This window comes from Aptenodytes forsteri, unplaced genomic scaffold (genome assembly GCF_000699145.1).
Source record: "Aptenodytes forsteri isolate BGI_AS27 unplaced genomic scaffold, ASM69914v1 Scaffold15, whole genome shotgun sequence".
NCBI classification, from domain to species: domain Eukaryota; kingdom Metazoa; phylum Chordata; class Aves; order Sphenisciformes; family Spheniscidae; genus Aptenodytes; species Aptenodytes forsteri.
In genome coordinates this window covers 3436522-3455035 of record NW_008795129.1, presented here as the reverse complement: position 1 = coordinate 3455035, position 18514 = coordinate 3436522, and the positions used below count along the sequence as shown (strand labels likewise).

Sequence of the window (18514 nt, the reverse complement as noted above, 5' to 3'; positions counted from 1 at the left end):
GGCGGGACGGACATGGGACGGGACAACACAAGACACTACTATAACAAAGTCCCTTTGCAACACTCAGTTTCCCCTTGTGGCAGGTCATAAAGGTACCTCTGCAAGATTCCAGAAAAAAACATTTTCATACTGAGAATAGTTTCTCATCTCTGCAGAGACAAGTTTCACAATTGGATATAATAATTCCTGACACTACAACCAGGGAAAACATCATAAAGCATTTCTTCCCCATGGCAATCTAGAAAATTAGCCAGAATTTCAGTCCCAATTATCAATGAGAAACAAAAATGAAAAATTAAAAAAACAGAAAGAAACGAGCTTAACAACAAGGCAATGAAGACGGATCATTTTACAGGTAGAGGACTGTGACATTTAATATTAAAATCTCATATCTACATTTAAGATTACTATATTCACACATATTTTGCAAGGGTCATTCAAAGTACAAGCATTCCTGTGGACTGCCTCACAACAAACAAATCTTACTCTTAAATTGTCTTCTTCGCTTCAGCTAGCTAACATCAGCATTTTCTGCAAGACAGGAGGAATATGGCATCCTGATAAAAAGCCTCCCTACGTGACTTTTAGGCCACCCTTAGCTAAGCCTGAATAGAAGAATTTCCCAAATAGAAAAATAAAGGGGCAGCAAGTACTAGTAAGCATTTTTATCCAACCGATTATTTCACAGTTAAATAGCAGCTCACCCTGACAAAGAATGTCTTTCTATTAAATTTCCCGTGCTTTGGTTATTAAATAGCTAGACTCATATGACTCTTTTAAACAACAATACAATATCTTTATTTCTTTTACTCAGATAAATGAGCCACTATTTGCCAATATTCCAAAAAAAGAAAATAACATTTCGATGAAGACTAAAAGTGAATGTTTCAGAGTTATAAGCTACAGAAAGTGGGGGGGGACAAAATGGAAATACTTACACTGCCCCCAGGGAATAGGCACACAAGCCATTCCTGTTAGAGCCTGTACTGCTTCACTGAGGACTGGTGAGGCATCTAACAGTAGCATTACGTGAAGCAGCAATTATGCAGCTGTTTCCTGCCCTACCTATTACTCAATATGTAAAAAAGTTTGATGACAACTCTTCTTGCATACTCACCTAAAGCCCTGGTTCTGGACACACTCAAATTAAAAGGCAGAACAAGATATCAAACTCTTGCTTTAGAAATCAAGCCCTTATGATTAAAAAAAAAAAGTAATTTTATATTTATTATTTTATTTACGTGAAAAAATTTTATTTTTCTTTACCCAACTGATAAATGGACTTAATTCAGCTGAATTTTATCAGACTTTTACTGCGTAGCAGAAGAGAACATTTTTAAGAATAGCCTGTGACTACCAACTGGACATTGCAGTAATTGTTTTTGAGTAGTTAAACGCCAGTCATCACTCACAAGAACTATAGCCTACACTTTCCGGTTAATATCTCCCACACGCTGAACAGCAAACCTCACTCAGAAAAACAAACCTATACTCCCTCAAATTTTCTGTGATGATTCCTGCCTTTGGCATAGCTCTTGCAGATATACTGTGTAGCCTATAAGCCCTTCACTGTTGGGATATTCTCTGGCAGTGGGAAGTGGCAGTCCTTTTCTCTCTCCCTCTGACCAACATTTTGGCTGTATGCAACACTGACCAGCAGTTTGGTCAACAGTTCAATTTATTCCAACTGAAAGGTAGTAATGAAGTTGAATGGAAGCTTATCCAGGCAAAACAACCGATCTTGTACACATGATTACAGTGACTGGTACAAAATTCTGCTATCTGTGCCATAGCATGGTACTGCTGAAAAGATTTTACAAAAAATAAGTACTTCTTTTCTCATGCTATTATTACAGATGAAGCACACTACCCTCAACAGAAATAATCACCAGAGAAACTGGATGAGCCGTGGGAACACTGTTCTAAAAAGCCTAGCTAATCAAAACCACTGTCAACATACAGAAATCTCCTATAAAAACATACAGCCTCCAAATTCTTTGTCATTTCCATTTCTTTAGGTAAGATCCCAGAACTTTCATCATAGGATGAAAGCAGCATGATTGCAGCTTCACGTAATGCTAGTGTTGGAAGCCTCACCAACTTTCAGTGAAGCTGAACAGCAAACATATGATAGGTACTTCCAGCAGCAACACAAGCTTGAACAGGAATGGATTGTGTGGCCACTCCCTGGCAGCAATGTAAGCATTTCCAATTTATTCCCCCTCATCACCTTTTTTCGTGGTTTCTAACTCTCTGAAACATTCATTTTTAGTTTCCATCCAAACACTATGTCTATTCCTGTTCTCACTACTTGTGTCTGTCTAGTCAAAGAACTCCACATCAGTAGTTTTTCCTCAGTTATTCAATGAAGGAAAGAGGTACTGAATTCAAACCCAAAGATGACTCTCTTACCTACCCTTTTTATCATTATGATGAGCTAAACCTTGAAAATGCTCATGAGTTGAGGGTACACATCAGTGTAATCTACTAAACGTCTTCTGTCCTGTCCGTGTCCCCCCCCCAAAGGAAAACTGAGGATACTAACTGGACAGTTTCGCAGGTCTCCCATAGTGCTGGCGTTCTGTAGTAGTTCTCCAAACATATCTGGAGTCGGTTTCTCTCGTCTCTCCAGCATACAAATAGCTTGATTGCTTCAGTATAGAGAAAGCATGGAAAATAAAAGTTTAGTAATAAAATAAAAACCCAAACCTACATTAACTAAGTCTATGTTTCACTTAAATTTGAGAAGTCAAGAACCTTAAAATACACAACACTTTTTATATTTAATATTGTACTACAGAAAAATCACATAATTATTAAGTGCGAATTACTACACCTTCCATGATAATACTGCATAAAGAAAACAAGTAAAACTTAAAATAGAAACAGTTTCTAGTTTGGCTTAAAATTTACATCTTAAAAGCAAGCTGTAGCATTTTGATAAATACTTGATTTAACAGTGAAATACTTGCTTCAAAATGCTTCCCTTCAGTAACCACAACCCTAGTAAAGTAGCACAGTAAAGCACATCCTTAATAATAAAACTATAGACAAAAAATAGCATGGTACCCAACTGATTTCACTGTCCAAGTTGAAAGGAAGATGACAATAAGTACACAAGAATACTAGTGCTCAAAGTATGTTCAAGCTTAAAATGGTTTAAGAGGTAAATATATCACTGTTTATTGGTGTTTTTAAAATAATGCATGAGTTAAGATTTATTGAGCTATTTCATATAAAATATTGAATACTTTTTACATAATTCTTTTCCTGTTTTTCTAATAAATAATATTTTGATACACAGTGTCTGCTGGTAACCTAAAAAAAACCTACAGCTTGATGGAACGGCAGGTAGCAGCCACAAGGGGGAATGCTTTACAATACTCCTGATACACTGGTAAAGTGGTAGCTTTTAACAGATATCTGCATGAGAACAGCAACCAGCAGTTTTCAAGACAATTTTTTCGGGCTCTGTAACTACAAGTCTCACATGCAGGACAAGAAACAAAGAGACGTTTTCATCCCAATCAAAATTTCAAGACAGAAGCGAATAACAGACTCCTGCCTCGATCAGATTTAAGCAGCTTTTAACTGAGCAGCCACCTACTAAAAGAAGACTTCTCCTCTAGCATTCATTCAAACGAACTACTACACAGCTAGAGCTATTGCTCTGTGCACCATCTCCTTTAATGACAGGTCATGGTGACCAGGGGAGTTCCCCAATAAGTAGAAAAAGCAAGAGCTTCTTCCAAAAGAAAAGAGCAAGAGCTTTTTCCAAAGTTCCTCTCCATCCAAGAAAGAGGATTTGAGGAACTACAGGCTGGTCAGTCTTGCTCCAGTACCTGGGGCGACGAGAGACCAAATCCCCTTGGAAATCATCTCCAGGCATATGAAGGACAAGAAGGTGAGCGAGAGCAGCCACCATGGATTTACCAAGGGCAAACTACGCCTGACCTACTTGATTATCTCCTATCGTAAAATGATGGGTTCTGTTGAGGAGGCGAGAGCAGTTAATATCATTTGGTCTCTAGCAAGGTTTCCAAGTCATCTACAGTGTTCTTGTGGCCAAACTGGGAGGTGTGGACTGCACAGGTAGAATGCAATGCAGACAAAAACCTAGCTGAACCTTCAGGCTCAGAGGATCAAAACATAACCAGCAATCAGTTAAGAGTTGTGTTCCTCAGGGGTTAATACTGGGGCTGATGCTATTTAACATTTTCATTAACAACCTGGATGATGAATCAGAATACACCCACATCAAGTTTACAGATGACACCAAACCGGACGGAGCAGTCAATATACAGAAAGGGAGTGCTGCCATCCAGAAGGATCTTGACAGGTTGGAGGAACAAGCTGGCAGGAACCTCATGAAATTCAGTAAAGGGAAATACAAAGTCTTGCACCTCGGACAGAGCACACGCAGTGCAGCAGTACTGGCTGGGCACAGAGTGGCTGAGGAGCAACATCACAGATAGCTGGTAGACAAGCTGAACATAAGCCAGACTCTTTGCAGAGGCGAACAGAGGAAGGACAAGAGGCAAAAGATGCAGAAAGGAAAATTCTGACTGGATATAAGGAAAAAAAAAATTTCACACCGAGTGGTTAAGCACTGGAACAGGCAGTCCAGAGAAGTCATGGAATTTCTGTCCTTGAACGTTTTCAAAACTCAGCTGCACAAATCCCCAAGCAGCCTGATCTAGCTTTGAAGTTAGCCCTGCTTTGAACAGGAGGATGGAGTAGATGTCCAAAGGTCCTTTCCAGCATAAATTATTTTTTATTTTTCTTATCTTGCTTAACTTACCTGCTCACATATTAAGGTCTTTCAAAACGTACACGAGTCCTTGCCACTACAGCTGTCAGATTCAGAATCATAAACAAGTAGACACACTGATCCATGCATAAACAGATATCTTCTGCTCCACTAAATTCTCATGTTCTTTATCATAGTTATCAAAGCTCCACCAACTTTGAAAAAACCATGTTCTGGACGTTTAATCTTGTGAAGGTAAAGATCAAACTGCAATACCAGTATAAAAAAAAGAGAAGTTTTCTTCCCTGTAAAAATCTCAACTCACCAGAGTGAGGTTGTAGAAATATAATGTACCATCTGGATGAAAGGTAACGGGTCAGAAGTGGCACCGCAGCTGGTACAAACACACTAAAGAGAAAGAAAACATAATACATTGACAAGATTAAACAGGTATTTCCACAGCAACGCTTCTGCTTGTATCTTTTTTACCATGGCAATGCATGTCTTAGGAGTGTAAATTTGAAACCTGAGAACTGGTGATTTGTATAAAGCATGTATCATTACCTCACCTGTTCAAACAAGGTCATCGCAAACTTCTGATGGGAAACACAATGTGGTGCAGTGCAAATATCTTCCTTTGTCTCATCTGCAATGTGGAAGTGAATTCGCATTAACAGGTTTTCCTAGCCAAAGAGAGAAGCAAAAAAAAACATTAGATCTTTCCTAGCCAAAGAGAGAAGCAAAAAAAAAAAAACATTAGATCATTTCAAATGTAGACAAAAGTTAAAATATAAATCACAAAAGCATGTCAGATGCAATAACTTTATAAGCGTTATTTATAGAGGCAGAAGGCTCCTGCAAATTTTTTAAAGTTGCTTAGAAAACAAAGAAGTTGGCATTTCTTTGGTATAAAAAAAATGGCTACCACAACACAAAGAAGTTGGCATTTCTTTGGTATAAAAAAAATGGCTCACCTCTGATTTGAAATGCTATGTCAAGGTAACCATTTATTTTATTTACTAGCACAGCTGAAAATTCTGTCACTGATGATTCTGTCCAATTCTCAAGCATCAACGGATTTGACCAAATGTAACGGGCAGAGCAGCTCTGCAGTTTTAAAATCACTGGGTTGCCACTAACTTCTCCTCATCAACACAAAGTAACCCGAATCAACGTCTATATTCCACAAGGGCTTTGAAATATGTCAAATAATCTACATTCTATCAAAAAGGGGGAGAACTAATAAATGAAGAGGCAGACTAAATTCTGCATGAAACAAAAGCACTGAACATTTTCTAGATATTATTTCAGACAACTCCATCTCTTTTCAAGTTCCCATGAGTTCTTGTCCTAAGCCCTCCTCTCCTCCCACTGTTGCCAACATTACTCTGGGGGTGCCAGAAGTCTACTAACACCTCTCCCAGCAGCACACTTTTCACTACCATTATGAGCTGCCTGGATGGTTTATAGGCCTGCAATAGCAAGTCAAGATTAATTATTAAGCAAAATAGCTCTGACCTCGTACAATTTCCCTTGAACTTTAGAATCTAAGCACTTCTGCCATTTAAATTAAATCTCTGCCTTTAGGGCTGAAAAGGTTAACTAAATGAAAAGCTATGGAATTATCTCTGCCTTAAAGCTTAACCTCAAAAAGAGAACTTGTACCCATTTTAACTGTCCTTGTGCCAGTACGGTTAACCTAACACGCCTGCTTGTGGGGAATCCCACAGCAGTATTAGATGGGCTATTTAGATTAGCTTTCTCAAGGAAGAAACTAAATCAAAAGTTCCCATGTTCTACTACATACAGAACTCTGTTCAAGTGCTGGACTGCATACAATGATTTGACATAACTGTGCTCACAGGGGCTCCTGTGTAGGCTGATGTAATTTATTTCACTTTGAGGCTTTATTGGTATGATGTATTTCCATTTTAAGCGAGCTCATTAAACTATACTATTTTGCTATATAAGTATTCTGCAAACACAGGATATGTTGGGTTATCATAAGCCCATTATCAGTCCACTTAATTTAAGAGAAGAACTATAATAGCTATAGCATAGAATCACAGAATCATTAAAGGTGGAAAAGACCTTTAAGATCATCAAGTCCAACCGTCAACCCAACACCACCATGCCCACTAAACCATGTCCCTAAGCGCCTCAGCTACACGTCTTTTAAATACTTCCAGGGATGGGGACTCAACCACTTCCCTGGGCAGCCTCTTCCAATGTTTAGCCACTCTTTCAGTAAAGAAATTTTTCCTTACATCCAATCTAAACCTCCCCTGCCGCAACTTGAGGCCATTTCCTCTCGTGCTATCACTTGTTACTTGGGAGAAGAGACCGACAACCACCTCGCTACAACCTCCTTTCAGGGAGTTGTAGAGAGCGATGAGGTCTCCCCTCAGCCTCCTTTTCTCCAGGCTAAACAACCCCAGTTCCCTCAGCCGCTCCTCATCAGACTTGTGCTCCAGACCCTTCACCAGCCTCGTTGCCCTTCTCTGGACACGCTCCAGCACCTCAACGTCCTTCTTGTAGTGAGGGGCCCAAAACTGAACACAGTATTCGAGGTGCGGCCTCACCAGGGCCGAGTACAGGGGCACGATTACTTCCCTACTCCTGCTGGCCACACTATTTCTGATACAGGCCAGGATGCCATTGGCCTTCTTGGCCGCCTGGGCACACTGCCGGCTCATGTTCAGCCGGCTGTCAACCAGATGCATTTATCCCATTTCTATGATCTCTTACATTGCAAATGTCAAATTAGGTAGGTATAGGAAATGAAAGATTTAGCACCTCTGATAGGTGCTTTACCTGAGAGAAGTTTTACCTTGCAGCAGTAAATCCAGTATGTTTGTACTTTGGTTAAGAATTAACATCTTTGTTAACAACCAAGCAGGATACAAACACATTTGGGCCACCCTATGGACACTACAATTTCCAAAACGGGAAGCAGCCAATAGGTCAGCAAGACAAAAATACCTCCTAATTAAGTTAAGGAAATTTAGGAGAGTGAAGAAGGAAAAGGAGGAAATGTGGGTAAGAATAAAATCTTAACATAATGGATGCCAAGAAAGAGTTTGCGTATAAAAAGAAAGCAGGTGGGTAAACCTAGGGATGTAAGATTTGTGTAAAAGCCATCTCCCGACCACACTGGTGAGATAACCAGCCTAAAAAAAATTGTCAGATGGTTTACAAATACAGCAACAGAAATATTTGGAGTTGATCCATTTTACTGTTGCTTATCTCAACTTACAAACATAAACAACTGTGTTGGGTTGTGTTTGGTTTATTTATTTATTACTTTCCCTTAGAGTTTGTGAAAACATGATTTCAGAATAACTGGCAAACAAAATGTCCTTTCACCGTTTTGAGGTGATCCTTAAAACTAGAATCCTGGATCATTCTTTCAGTGCAATTTTTTTTTTTTTTTTTTTTTTTCTACAATTCATATCCAAGACACACTTGAGCCTGCAAGCAGTACGTATGGAAAAGCAACTGTAAAAATGGATAACATTGATGTTTCCATTTCAAAATCATTAGCGATGACTCTCAAGCCAAATGCTGGTTCCCCACTGGATCACTTCAAGCTTGGGGATATCTCTGTGGACTTTTCCAGTCAACACATGCAAGGTTTGTTGGAATATGGGGAGGAATGGGGGTGGGGGGGAAGACTGTGTAGTGGGGGTTCACATCTATGCCTGTCAAACCATCTTTCAGTTATACTCACAAAACATTCAGCGGCATCATCCATGATGCCCAGCTGGAAGCGTTGCTCATCCTGAAATGTCTTTGCAAGAGCAGTGCGCAGGGCATCAGAAGGCAGTACCTTCTCGCTGCTACATTGAAACTGGTTGAAGATACTCTAGTAAGAAAACAAAAAGATAGTTAAGTTACTGTATTTTCAAAACATGACTCAAGCTATCTGAAAACAAACAGAAAACCTTTAACTCACTTTGATCAAGCAACACACAGATATTTGTATTGTACAGAGACTACAAGAGAAAATCCTAAAAGTTCCTCCTTTGAAATCATATGCACCTTTGTGTATTCCTTCCTTTCCTTTCACATATCCAAGGGAGGGTGGGAAGCTTTGGGGTAAATTTCCCTCAGTGCCAATCCCCCTTGGATCTTCCTCCAAATTTGATTCCTGAAGCAAATACAATGGACAACAAAACTTCCTCACTTTTTATTCCTATTTCTCCCTCTCCAGTTCACTTTTTTACTCCCATCTCGGTAGCTTTCTTCTTACACATGCCGCCTTCTTTCCTCTTTCAAGCAACTTTTTCCAAATGTCTTAGCCCTTAAACAGCCACAACCTGCTGCTTGCACTCTTTAAGGAATTTACCTTCCAGTAAGTCCAAGAAGTGGGTAAGAATCAGATGATTTTGGCGTCAGCATGCAGGAGGGAAAAGGCACAACATGAATAGCAGTTCCTATGCATGGCCAACTGTTTACTTGTTGCCATAAACTGCATTTTCATAACTAACTCACAGGTCATCTGGGTAGTTATTTGCAAGGACGAGTAGTTCTATAAAGACGCATTATTTTCTAAAGCGTGGGTTGTATGCATGAAAGTTCAGTACATATTCCCAACTGATTAAAAACTCACTTTTATCTTGTGTGTGCGTGTATGCGTGTACACGTGTGTGCAAGATATCCAAAAGATCTTCTGAACAGTTATTTAACTTTCATTGTGCCCTCCTACAAAAACAGGAACATAATTCTGTATGCAAGATCCTCAGTTTAAGTAAAAACTTCTAGCCCTTATTTTCATACAAGACCATTCTGTCTCCATCACCATGCTGCTCTACTTTCTACCTCATTTCATATGACAGGCAACCATCTTCATCAGTGTCAATCTCAAAATTCTGCTTGTCCTTTCCTATAAACCGTTCCTCACAATTTCCCTAAAGACTGCAGAAAAGCTCTATTCTTACTGCAAGAGAAAAAAAGGATCATCTTCAGTTGTGCACCACTTGGCTTTTCTGCCTTCTAAACTTAGTCAAACAAGGAGAAAGCCAGCCTCAAACTGGTTTGTCTGTTTGGCTTTCTTTCAAATCTATACTGAGAATCTGTAGCGATGTTGATTCATGGATCACTTCCTCCCTTAATTACAGAAAGCTTCTCCCCAGCATACTTAGGATCTATATTAATTGCAAATAAATAATCTGAATCTTTCTCTCCTTTAACTAGTTTTCTTATTTGTTTCTTATTGGGAAATGAGCAGGTAAACTGGGAGAAGGTTTGCCAAACTCTGCAGTCTCGGCTGCTCTGAGGAAGCTGAAAGAGTGCAGAAGACAGCTGTCACTGCACAGCTAGCAAACCAACCTCCATGCCCCTGCCATTTCTGGCCGTAGAAATGGTACAATTTATAGTGTTGACATATTACTAATATAGATGTAAAATGCCCATCGCTCTTTACTGCTATTTTTATTTTGGTAGTCCTTATGGTGCTCATTCATGGGTGAGGGCCCACTGTGCTGAAGCCCATAGCTCTTCTAATATTGCCTTTATTAGAGTATCAAATAATGATGAGGAAAGTGGTAATGAAGAGAAGGCTGTGAGGCAGTCACACTTCATGAATTACAGCCAATACCTCTCCTCAGTTACCTTTTATATATACATACATAAAAATAGAAAGAATGACAAAGTCTCTGTACTTAACAACCTTGATCCCCATTTCTGCCACTGATAACAGAGCAAGTTTCATTAGTAAATTTTCTCATTTCAGTGGACCTCAAAAAAAAAAAGTTGTGAAACATAGTTCCATCCTGCTTCAGCACTTTACATTAAATAATTTAAGAGCACTTGAAAATATTCACAACTGTGCTTTAGAAATGTGTTTCTTCTGGTTATCATCAATCTCGCTTCATAGATCTAGAAACTGAGACACTCGCCTAGCGACTGGCACGCAACCCCACTGCAGGGAACTGATGGACAGGACCCAGTTTGCTTCAATGAGAGCTCTGAAATGGCTCTGCACTCTTGGCGGGGAGGAGAGAATCAACGCAGGCTCCAAAATAGGTAAAAGGAGAAGCAAGCAAGCAAACTGAAACTCTTATTTTAAATTTCCGTCTTTAAAGAAATAGTATACTTTATTTTTTTACCCTAATATACTTTATTTTTTTACCTGTTAACATACCTACTAGTTCACATAAAGAGATCCAGTAAGGAAAAAGTGATCCTGATGATTATAAGCAACTGTTTTCCACAAGATCCTGCATTTTAAATTTTTTTTAGCATCACAAAATAATTACAGCCTTCACAATTAAAACTAAAAAACTCTCATTAAATATAAACAGCAGAAAACTGTGACATCTGTTACCACAACCACAGAACAAAAATAATTCAGTAACATCAAAGAATTCTGTGAAGAATTCTAATATGTAAAATCAGGAAGTAAAAGATCCCAATATTATATAGAAGAATGTTTCCTAACATTTGTAATGACATAGCACACAATGATATAGTCTTATTTAGATTACGAGGGGAAAAAAAAAAAAGTCTTAAAACCAGTGAGTAATTGTGCATTTTAATCTAATAAAGATCAAATCTTATCATGTCATTGCACAGTGCAGTTTAGAGCACATTGGAACACGGTGCTTGTAGAAAGTCCCAAAAGCACCTCAAATGGAGTCAAAAGCACTTTGAACACAAAGACAGGTTCTTTGTTCACCTTCAGAACAGGTCTTTCTTGTCTCTCAGCCTTAGATGGACAAGGTATGGCATTTCCTGCAGTTTCATCACTTTAAGTTATCTCAGTCAGATCTCTCTCCTTAATTTCAGGTCTTGCCCTTGAGTGATACTGTTAATCACTAACACATTTGTTCCATATACAGGTCTGAAAGCCAGCTGGGTGCAGACCAGGAAAGCACTGCTGATTCTGCCCCAGGAGTTTTCATTACACCTTTTCTCCAAGTGCTTCTGGAACTTAATGAGAACTTTATATATGAAACATTCAAAATTTGTTCTCTTTCAAAAACTTCTTCACCTGAATTTCAAGATAGTGAAAACCCCTTCAGTGTATTCACCACACTGATGATCTCTCTCAATGACTACATTCGAACACAAATGAGCGTATCCCTCACAGCAGCAACAATATGAAAAGATACGGCTAAAAGCTTCACAAGCAAGGGAAGTCGCTCCTATTTTACCAGTTTTCAGTAACTAAAATCAAGAATGCAGAACAAAAAAAAGTTAGCTTAACTTAAAATCTGAGCAATTACTAATATTGTATTAGCAGCAGCACTTTGATTTCTACACTGATGACCTATTCTTGGCATGTTGGTAAGTCTACGAGCCAAGACAAAGAACAGCATGAACAAGGGATTTTTCAGATTGGAAGTATATCTTCTAGTTGCACTGCATTGCTGAGGTCTATATAAAAAAGAAGCCCATCTCCCTCCATATCCCCTTCCCTACAGATCTTCAAAGGTCTGGAAAGGGTAGCAGAGACAGCAGAATTAGGAAGCACAAGCGTTCTTTAAGAGGAATAAATTGCCAAAGTCCATCTAGTTGTGCCTAGTCCTTCCCCAAGTACTAAGTCAAGATCAACTACAATTACATAGTTGATCTTTCGCCAGCTTGCTCTCAGAGGCATCCAAATCTGGAAATTCCTTAACCATCCCAGGCAATCTATTGTAGGGCCTCACTTGGCTTATTACCATTCAGAAGGTTTTTTCCTAGTTTTCTAACTGGAAGCTTCGTCTCCTTTCTACTACAGGTCTGGGCTTCTGACATACATCCGAACAAGGGCTTGCAGAGTCAGTGGGCTCCCAAAATAATCTCCTCCAGTTTGGGAAGTGTGGGGAATCAACATAAACTTTCTGAAGCTTCAAAGGAAAACAACCTCAGGTTTGAGACAAGGAACCTTTATCATACAACTATTCAAGTTAAAACCTGGCTTTCCATTTCAGACAGCTAAAATTCACATGCATGATCATAAACCGAGTTGTTCTTCATTTGGTTAGAGAATAAAGATAGTAATTATTCTTTGAGGTAATTCATGGGATTGACATTTTAGAGTTCTTTTAAATTTTAAAGATTTGGAAAACTGAAATACATGTGAATCCCCCCATAGTTTACAAGATCTGCTCCAAATTATCTCTAACACTGTTTGGAATCCATTTTCTCCCTAGGAAAGAAGTGTTCAATTTATTTGGGGTAAATTGACATCTGCAATGTGTATCTAACCATACTGATGAAACAAACCCCAGACTTGATATACATGCACATATGACTTTTTAATCAAGCATGTAGAAGCAGGCTGGCATAAGAATAAATTGATGGCTGAAGACAACAGGCAACAGCTACTGAATCAGATCAGTGTCCATGCACTGTAAATTTGAGTTCTGTCCTTGGCAGCTTTCTGAGAACTAATTATTCTCTTCCAGCATTGTGCAGAAGTTCCTTCTGGGTGGGGATATCGCTGCAGCTCTGGCAGTGTGGTGTTTCTTTCAAAGAACAAAACACGTTCCCCCCCAAACGCTTTAGTATTCCCTACATGAACAGTTTCTGCCTTTTAGCAAAAGCTACAAATATTAACATGGCCAATCCTCATCCTTCTCTCACTGCTCAACATATCGATATTATTCTTGCTGTCACTCAGTTATGACAGTATTTTTTTTCTTTTTTTTTTTTTTTTAAACTCTCTCCATTTCAATAGCATACCCTTCTTACTCCGTTCCATTCATTGGACTTTTTTTTCTTGTCTACAGTACCTGATCTCCCATCCAGAACATCACACTCTTCTCCTGATGCAGCCTCTTACTCAGTACAACAACCTGTTTCAATAAAAATTCTGGCTGCTAAAATCACTTTTCTCCTACCCAACCACATCAGCCTCCACCCACAGTATTTCCACTAGCTCACATTTCTTCCCCACATTTCCTCATGTTACATTCGCCTTCAAGGGTGCAAATAATTCTAGGTCTATTTGGTTTTGTGTCTTTGGATCTCTTTCCAAACTTCCAAGTCTGATAACAATCAACCTAGATTTCCATTATTCCTTTCTTTCACAGTCTCTCTTCCATTTTCACTCACACTGTGCCCTAAACATTAACATAGGTCCCCAATACAGACTGTAAAGTCAGGCGCCCCTGGCTACTACCAAAATCAAATAAAAATATACTTTCTGCAAGTTTTGTTTAGGAGGGTGTCAGGAAAAGAAACCCAAATCACAGAGTGTCCACATCAACTAGGTGACAATTTATTAACTGCTTGATCAAGACCAAAGAGGCAGTCATTATTTGGAAGCTTCAATTACCAGTTTATTAATTCAGGAAACTGTACTTGCTGCTAGTTTATTTGTCAGGCAATGCCAACTGAAAAAAAAAGTTTAAACAATAAGAGTAATTATTTTATGTATTTTTACTACTGTTTTACCCTGAAATACTATCCTAATTTGGAAAAAAGCACAAAACGAGAATGAAATCTTTGCAACCAACGTATTACTGTCTCAACCATATAATGAACTTTTCACAACGAATACCTCCATTTCAATCAAGTGGCTAATCAGAACCATGATCTATAGTCATTCCACTTCTTTGAAGCACTCTAATACCCTATTGTTCTCAGTTTTCACCTTAGAAAACAACATAATTTCTACACAAAAATTCACATTCTTCCTGCTTTTGTTGCACATGACAAAATTACAGAAAAGACCAGCCCTACTGGAATTTATCAATCAATAGAGCATTCTTCTTTGCAAACTACAAAAAACACTCTGTCCTATATCCTGGCACTATGGAGCTCCCAGTACAATCCCTGGAAGGAGAACAAACTCTCTCTGGCATGCTCAGTACAGTGGACGGATTTCCCCCTTCCTGCCTTCTTCCAGCTGTGATAAACAAACACCAAAGCAAAGTCAGGCTCTAGAAAAAGGAAAATAAAACAGAACACAGTAGACTTCAACATTAATAATAAATCAAAAAGCTGTTCCAGTGTTACAGCAGGCAAACCGCATAGCAGTAAGGACAGCTTGTGTTCTGAAAAAAACCACTTAAATAATGCCACATCTTAAGGAACAGTGTTCGGGATCCCAGCACAGAGTCTGCAGCTCTGCCTTGTCTTTTTCTATCTGTTGATGCAAAGTTCCTTCAAAATAACCAATGAACGTATGTCTGGAATGATTTCAAGGTTCATTTTGTAGCCAGGTAGCACAACAAGTTTTAAAACCACTTGAAGAATTTGTGCAACGGATGTTTTCAATGCAGTGCAAAAATAAAATGTGATTTGATATCAGGAATGACATCACTGTCCTGTGATCCCTCATTTTATAAATAAAAGTAATTTAAAATTACAAATAATATTTATAGAGCTAGCTGAACACTTACAGTAAATAATGTGCATGACATCAGAATCCCTAGAAACAGTTGCAGCAAGCCAAGAAAAGTGTGGAAAAAATACAACTTCTTTGGTATTATTCAAAGGCTAAATTTAGCTTATTGAAGACTATCTTCCTCTAAAGTCAACGGGAAGACAATGTCGCCTTTAGACCAACGGTTCAAAGTAGGGGAAGAGTGTGAACCCTCTCTGGACAACACAGGAGTTATCTTGAGAAGGGAACCTGGAGCAGAGGCAGGGACACAACGTAGACTCTTCCCCCCAAGTACTGCCCCTTTCCCAGGCCAGGCTGGAATCTGAACATGCCGGCATGCTTTGCAGAAGAGTAAACACTTCCTGCCTCCTCCTTGCTTGGTCGGGACAGGTATTTCGGGCAGATCCACCTAACAGCATGCAAGGCTAATTACCTCTCCCCAGACCCTAATGGGAGATTTTCGCATGATATAGAGCTCCAAATTCTTGGGTTCTCACTGGATCCAGCCATATCTTCTCCCTCATCTTAGAAAAGCCTAAGGCAAGATTCAAGAGAAAGAGGATGTCAAAGACCTGGAGGCTAAGCTGGCACTACCCTGGCAGGACAACAGTTAAAGGCTTCCAGAGCAGATGGGAGGGCTGGGGTGGGGGGGGGGAAGAGATGAGCTCGGAAGGGAAGGGATGATCCTGCTGCACTGGGACACAAAACAGGCTCTTGGTGATGCTTGCAGTATTAGGTGCATATTAAGCACGTTATCACATTTGTCTTATACAAGTTTACGCACAGTATGTGCCAGACAGCCAGACTTTTACAGGAGGAAAAAAAAAAAAAGAGCAGTCTGAGAACACTGATCCAGAGGGCAGCAGAGAACAAGTAAATACCTTAAACAGCCTTTTTTCCCCTCTACTGCCTGCTTAAGGAGTTTATGAAGATGAATGTGATCATCTCCATGGTTTGGGGCTATCGCTTTTGCATACTTTTATCATTTAGTATCCCTACCTCTTCAGTTGCATTCAAGCAAGACAGCCTATGTTTCTGGTGTTTGGGTTTTTTTCAGGGGATGAGAGGAGGTTTGCATCCCCAATTTCACTTAAGAGTTAAGCGACACCCTTTATTACTCACCTTTATAATATTATTTGACCTCATAACAAGATAAAAATGGGGGAAAATTTTTAAATATTTATGTACACACATCAACATTTTACACAAGTTAATAAAGGTGGAAACTTGTCATGATATCACCCAGAGAAAAACATAACATTGTGAGTTGCTTTATGAACATAAGGGAACCAGGAGTAAAACAGTTCTGTAACTTCTAACAAACACATTTCTATGTATTTTTTCTCTTGTACAGTTTCACAATAGATGTCTGTAAACTTTGTGAAGGTTCTGGAATAGGCTTGGGTAGAACACACTGAAATTTCCCATGAAGAACAGACTGTAGATAGAGAAAACACTAACATTTTGGTTTGGATTAAAGCCAGTTGGAATTCATTTATTTACTTTGTCAAGTATCGGTTACTGCTCATATTCAGAAATACTTGTCCAGATAATTCTTTACTTGTTTATGCATTTCTTCAGTTTTTCATTGTACATTGGGTTTTGTGAGCTACAGGAATTCTGCACACAACCAGATGCAAGTTTTCTAAAAATGTGCAAAAATTCTTGAGGATTTGGTGCAACGTTACAGCTTTGTTGGAGACTAAGGGTTGTAACACCTTCTGGCTAAGCATGGCATTGGTAAGAACTTCAGACAGAAAACAAACCAAAAAAATCCTTGCAGATATCTGGGAGCAAGAAGAGAGAGCAGCAATTTTTTCAAAGGCTGCTTAATTTAAGAAATAAGCATATGGCTGCAGGCATACAATTTGTGAATTCTGCCACTCTACCTGTCACTTCCAAGTTTATAATAGCATACTGCACACTTCAGCAAGACATCAAAAGCGAGGATTTTATCAACAAAACTAAACAGTCTTCAACCCAGCGTCTGCTTTTAATACATCTATTCCAGAGATCCTGCCATCTTCCAGTTTTACTGTAGTGCCTTCCCCTCTCATACTGGTATTGCTAATCCGGAGGTATCTTTGTCCAGAGTTCATCTTTCAATACCAGTTCCACAAAGGTTCATCCTCTCCTTTTTCCTATAACATCTTTTTTTTTTTTCCGCCCTCCTCTTTTTCAGTACTCTTATTCAGAAAAAGACTTGAACTATTATCTTTACACTAAAACCTCTCAACCCTGCCTCAGAGTCCAGTCTAATTTCATTCAAATGGCAGAACCCGTCTGATCTCCTGATATTTCCTTGCCATATCTTGCTGTTAGGTTAAACCCCAGAACAGCAAAAGCTTACATTCATGATAATTTCCTAAATCTTTTCTTTCTGTCCTCATCTCAGCTACCAAAAAATGCCAACAATCATTTGGCAATACTTGAGGGCATGATCCAAGAATTAGCTTCAAATTATTTATCCCGCTGAACTTAATGAACTCAAACCAGATCATGCCTAAGTCTTGCCACTTCCCTATAAAGAAGGGGGTATATTTAATACTCCATCTTTTCTTTGTCTGGATAGCTGTATTTCTCACTTCAGATGTGCTATCTTGCTCCTAACCCACTGTTATACCCTCTTCTGATGATACTGCTGTAAATATCATCACCTCTCATCATTTCAACAGATACGTCTTGAGACAAATTTCCCTTCAGAAGGGAATTACATATCTTCTTTCATGCCTTAATAGCCTCCTCTTTGCTGTTCTTTTGCAAGGGAAAACCCCTCAACAACAGTCCAAAAACTCACTAGATAACTCATTTCAAGCCTGTCTCTACCAGAGCACCTGTAAAGTCACTTAACAGTAGCAAGATAGCTATTGCCTGTGAACTTGAAATGATCTTAATTCAAACCTTGCACTCTCTATTTTGCCATATTTATAAGACATGCTGTCTGTCCTTTTCATTACTGCACACAGAATTCATGACACCATAAATTCTCCCACAATGAATTTAAATATTTAGTTGGATTTTACAACCCATTTGTGATAAAAGAAAACGTCTCAATCCCAATTTCAGAAAGAAAAATCACTGCTCAGGAAGATTAAAGCTGGTATTTTCATCATGTTTGCATCACATCCATTTCTCCCACAAGGTTAGAAGGAGCTGTGGGATTGAAGTAGAAAAACTTAGAAAGGAGGGCACAAAAAAACCCAGAAGCGCTAAAAATTAATGGGTAGAGACAAATGGAGATGTAGGATTGCACAATTTACTCAAGTACGTAACAGTACTCAAGAATCAGAGCTAGCATCTAGATCTTACTGTCCAGGCAGCATCTATGACAGTCAGTTATTGTATCTGCATCTACAAACAGAATTGATGTTTTTTAAAACAGAGACCACAAAGAGCTCAGCCATTTAATGCAAACATCAATATTTACAGTAGAAAATACCTCT

General features: G+C 39.0%; 1 protein-coding gene across 1 annotated transcript in view; it reads right to left on the bottom strand.

The window, feature by feature from the left end:
* Nucleotides 1-18514, bottom strand: part of USP54 (ubiquitin specific peptidase 54) — a 72253-nt gene that overhangs the window by 33276 nt on the left and 20463 nt on the right. Inside the window, exons 4-7 of the mRNA XM_009277663.2 lie at nucleotides 8481-8615; nucleotides 5320-5433; nucleotides 5076-5158; nucleotides 2546-2651 (exon numbers count right to left, since the gene is read on the bottom strand). Coding sequence (XP_009275938.1) covers nucleotides 2546-2651; nucleotides 5076-5158; nucleotides 5320-5433; nucleotides 8481-8615 — 438 coding nt within the window. The remainder of the gene's footprint in view (nucleotides 1-2545; nucleotides 2652-5075; nucleotides 5159-5319; nucleotides 5434-8480; nucleotides 8616-18514) is intronic.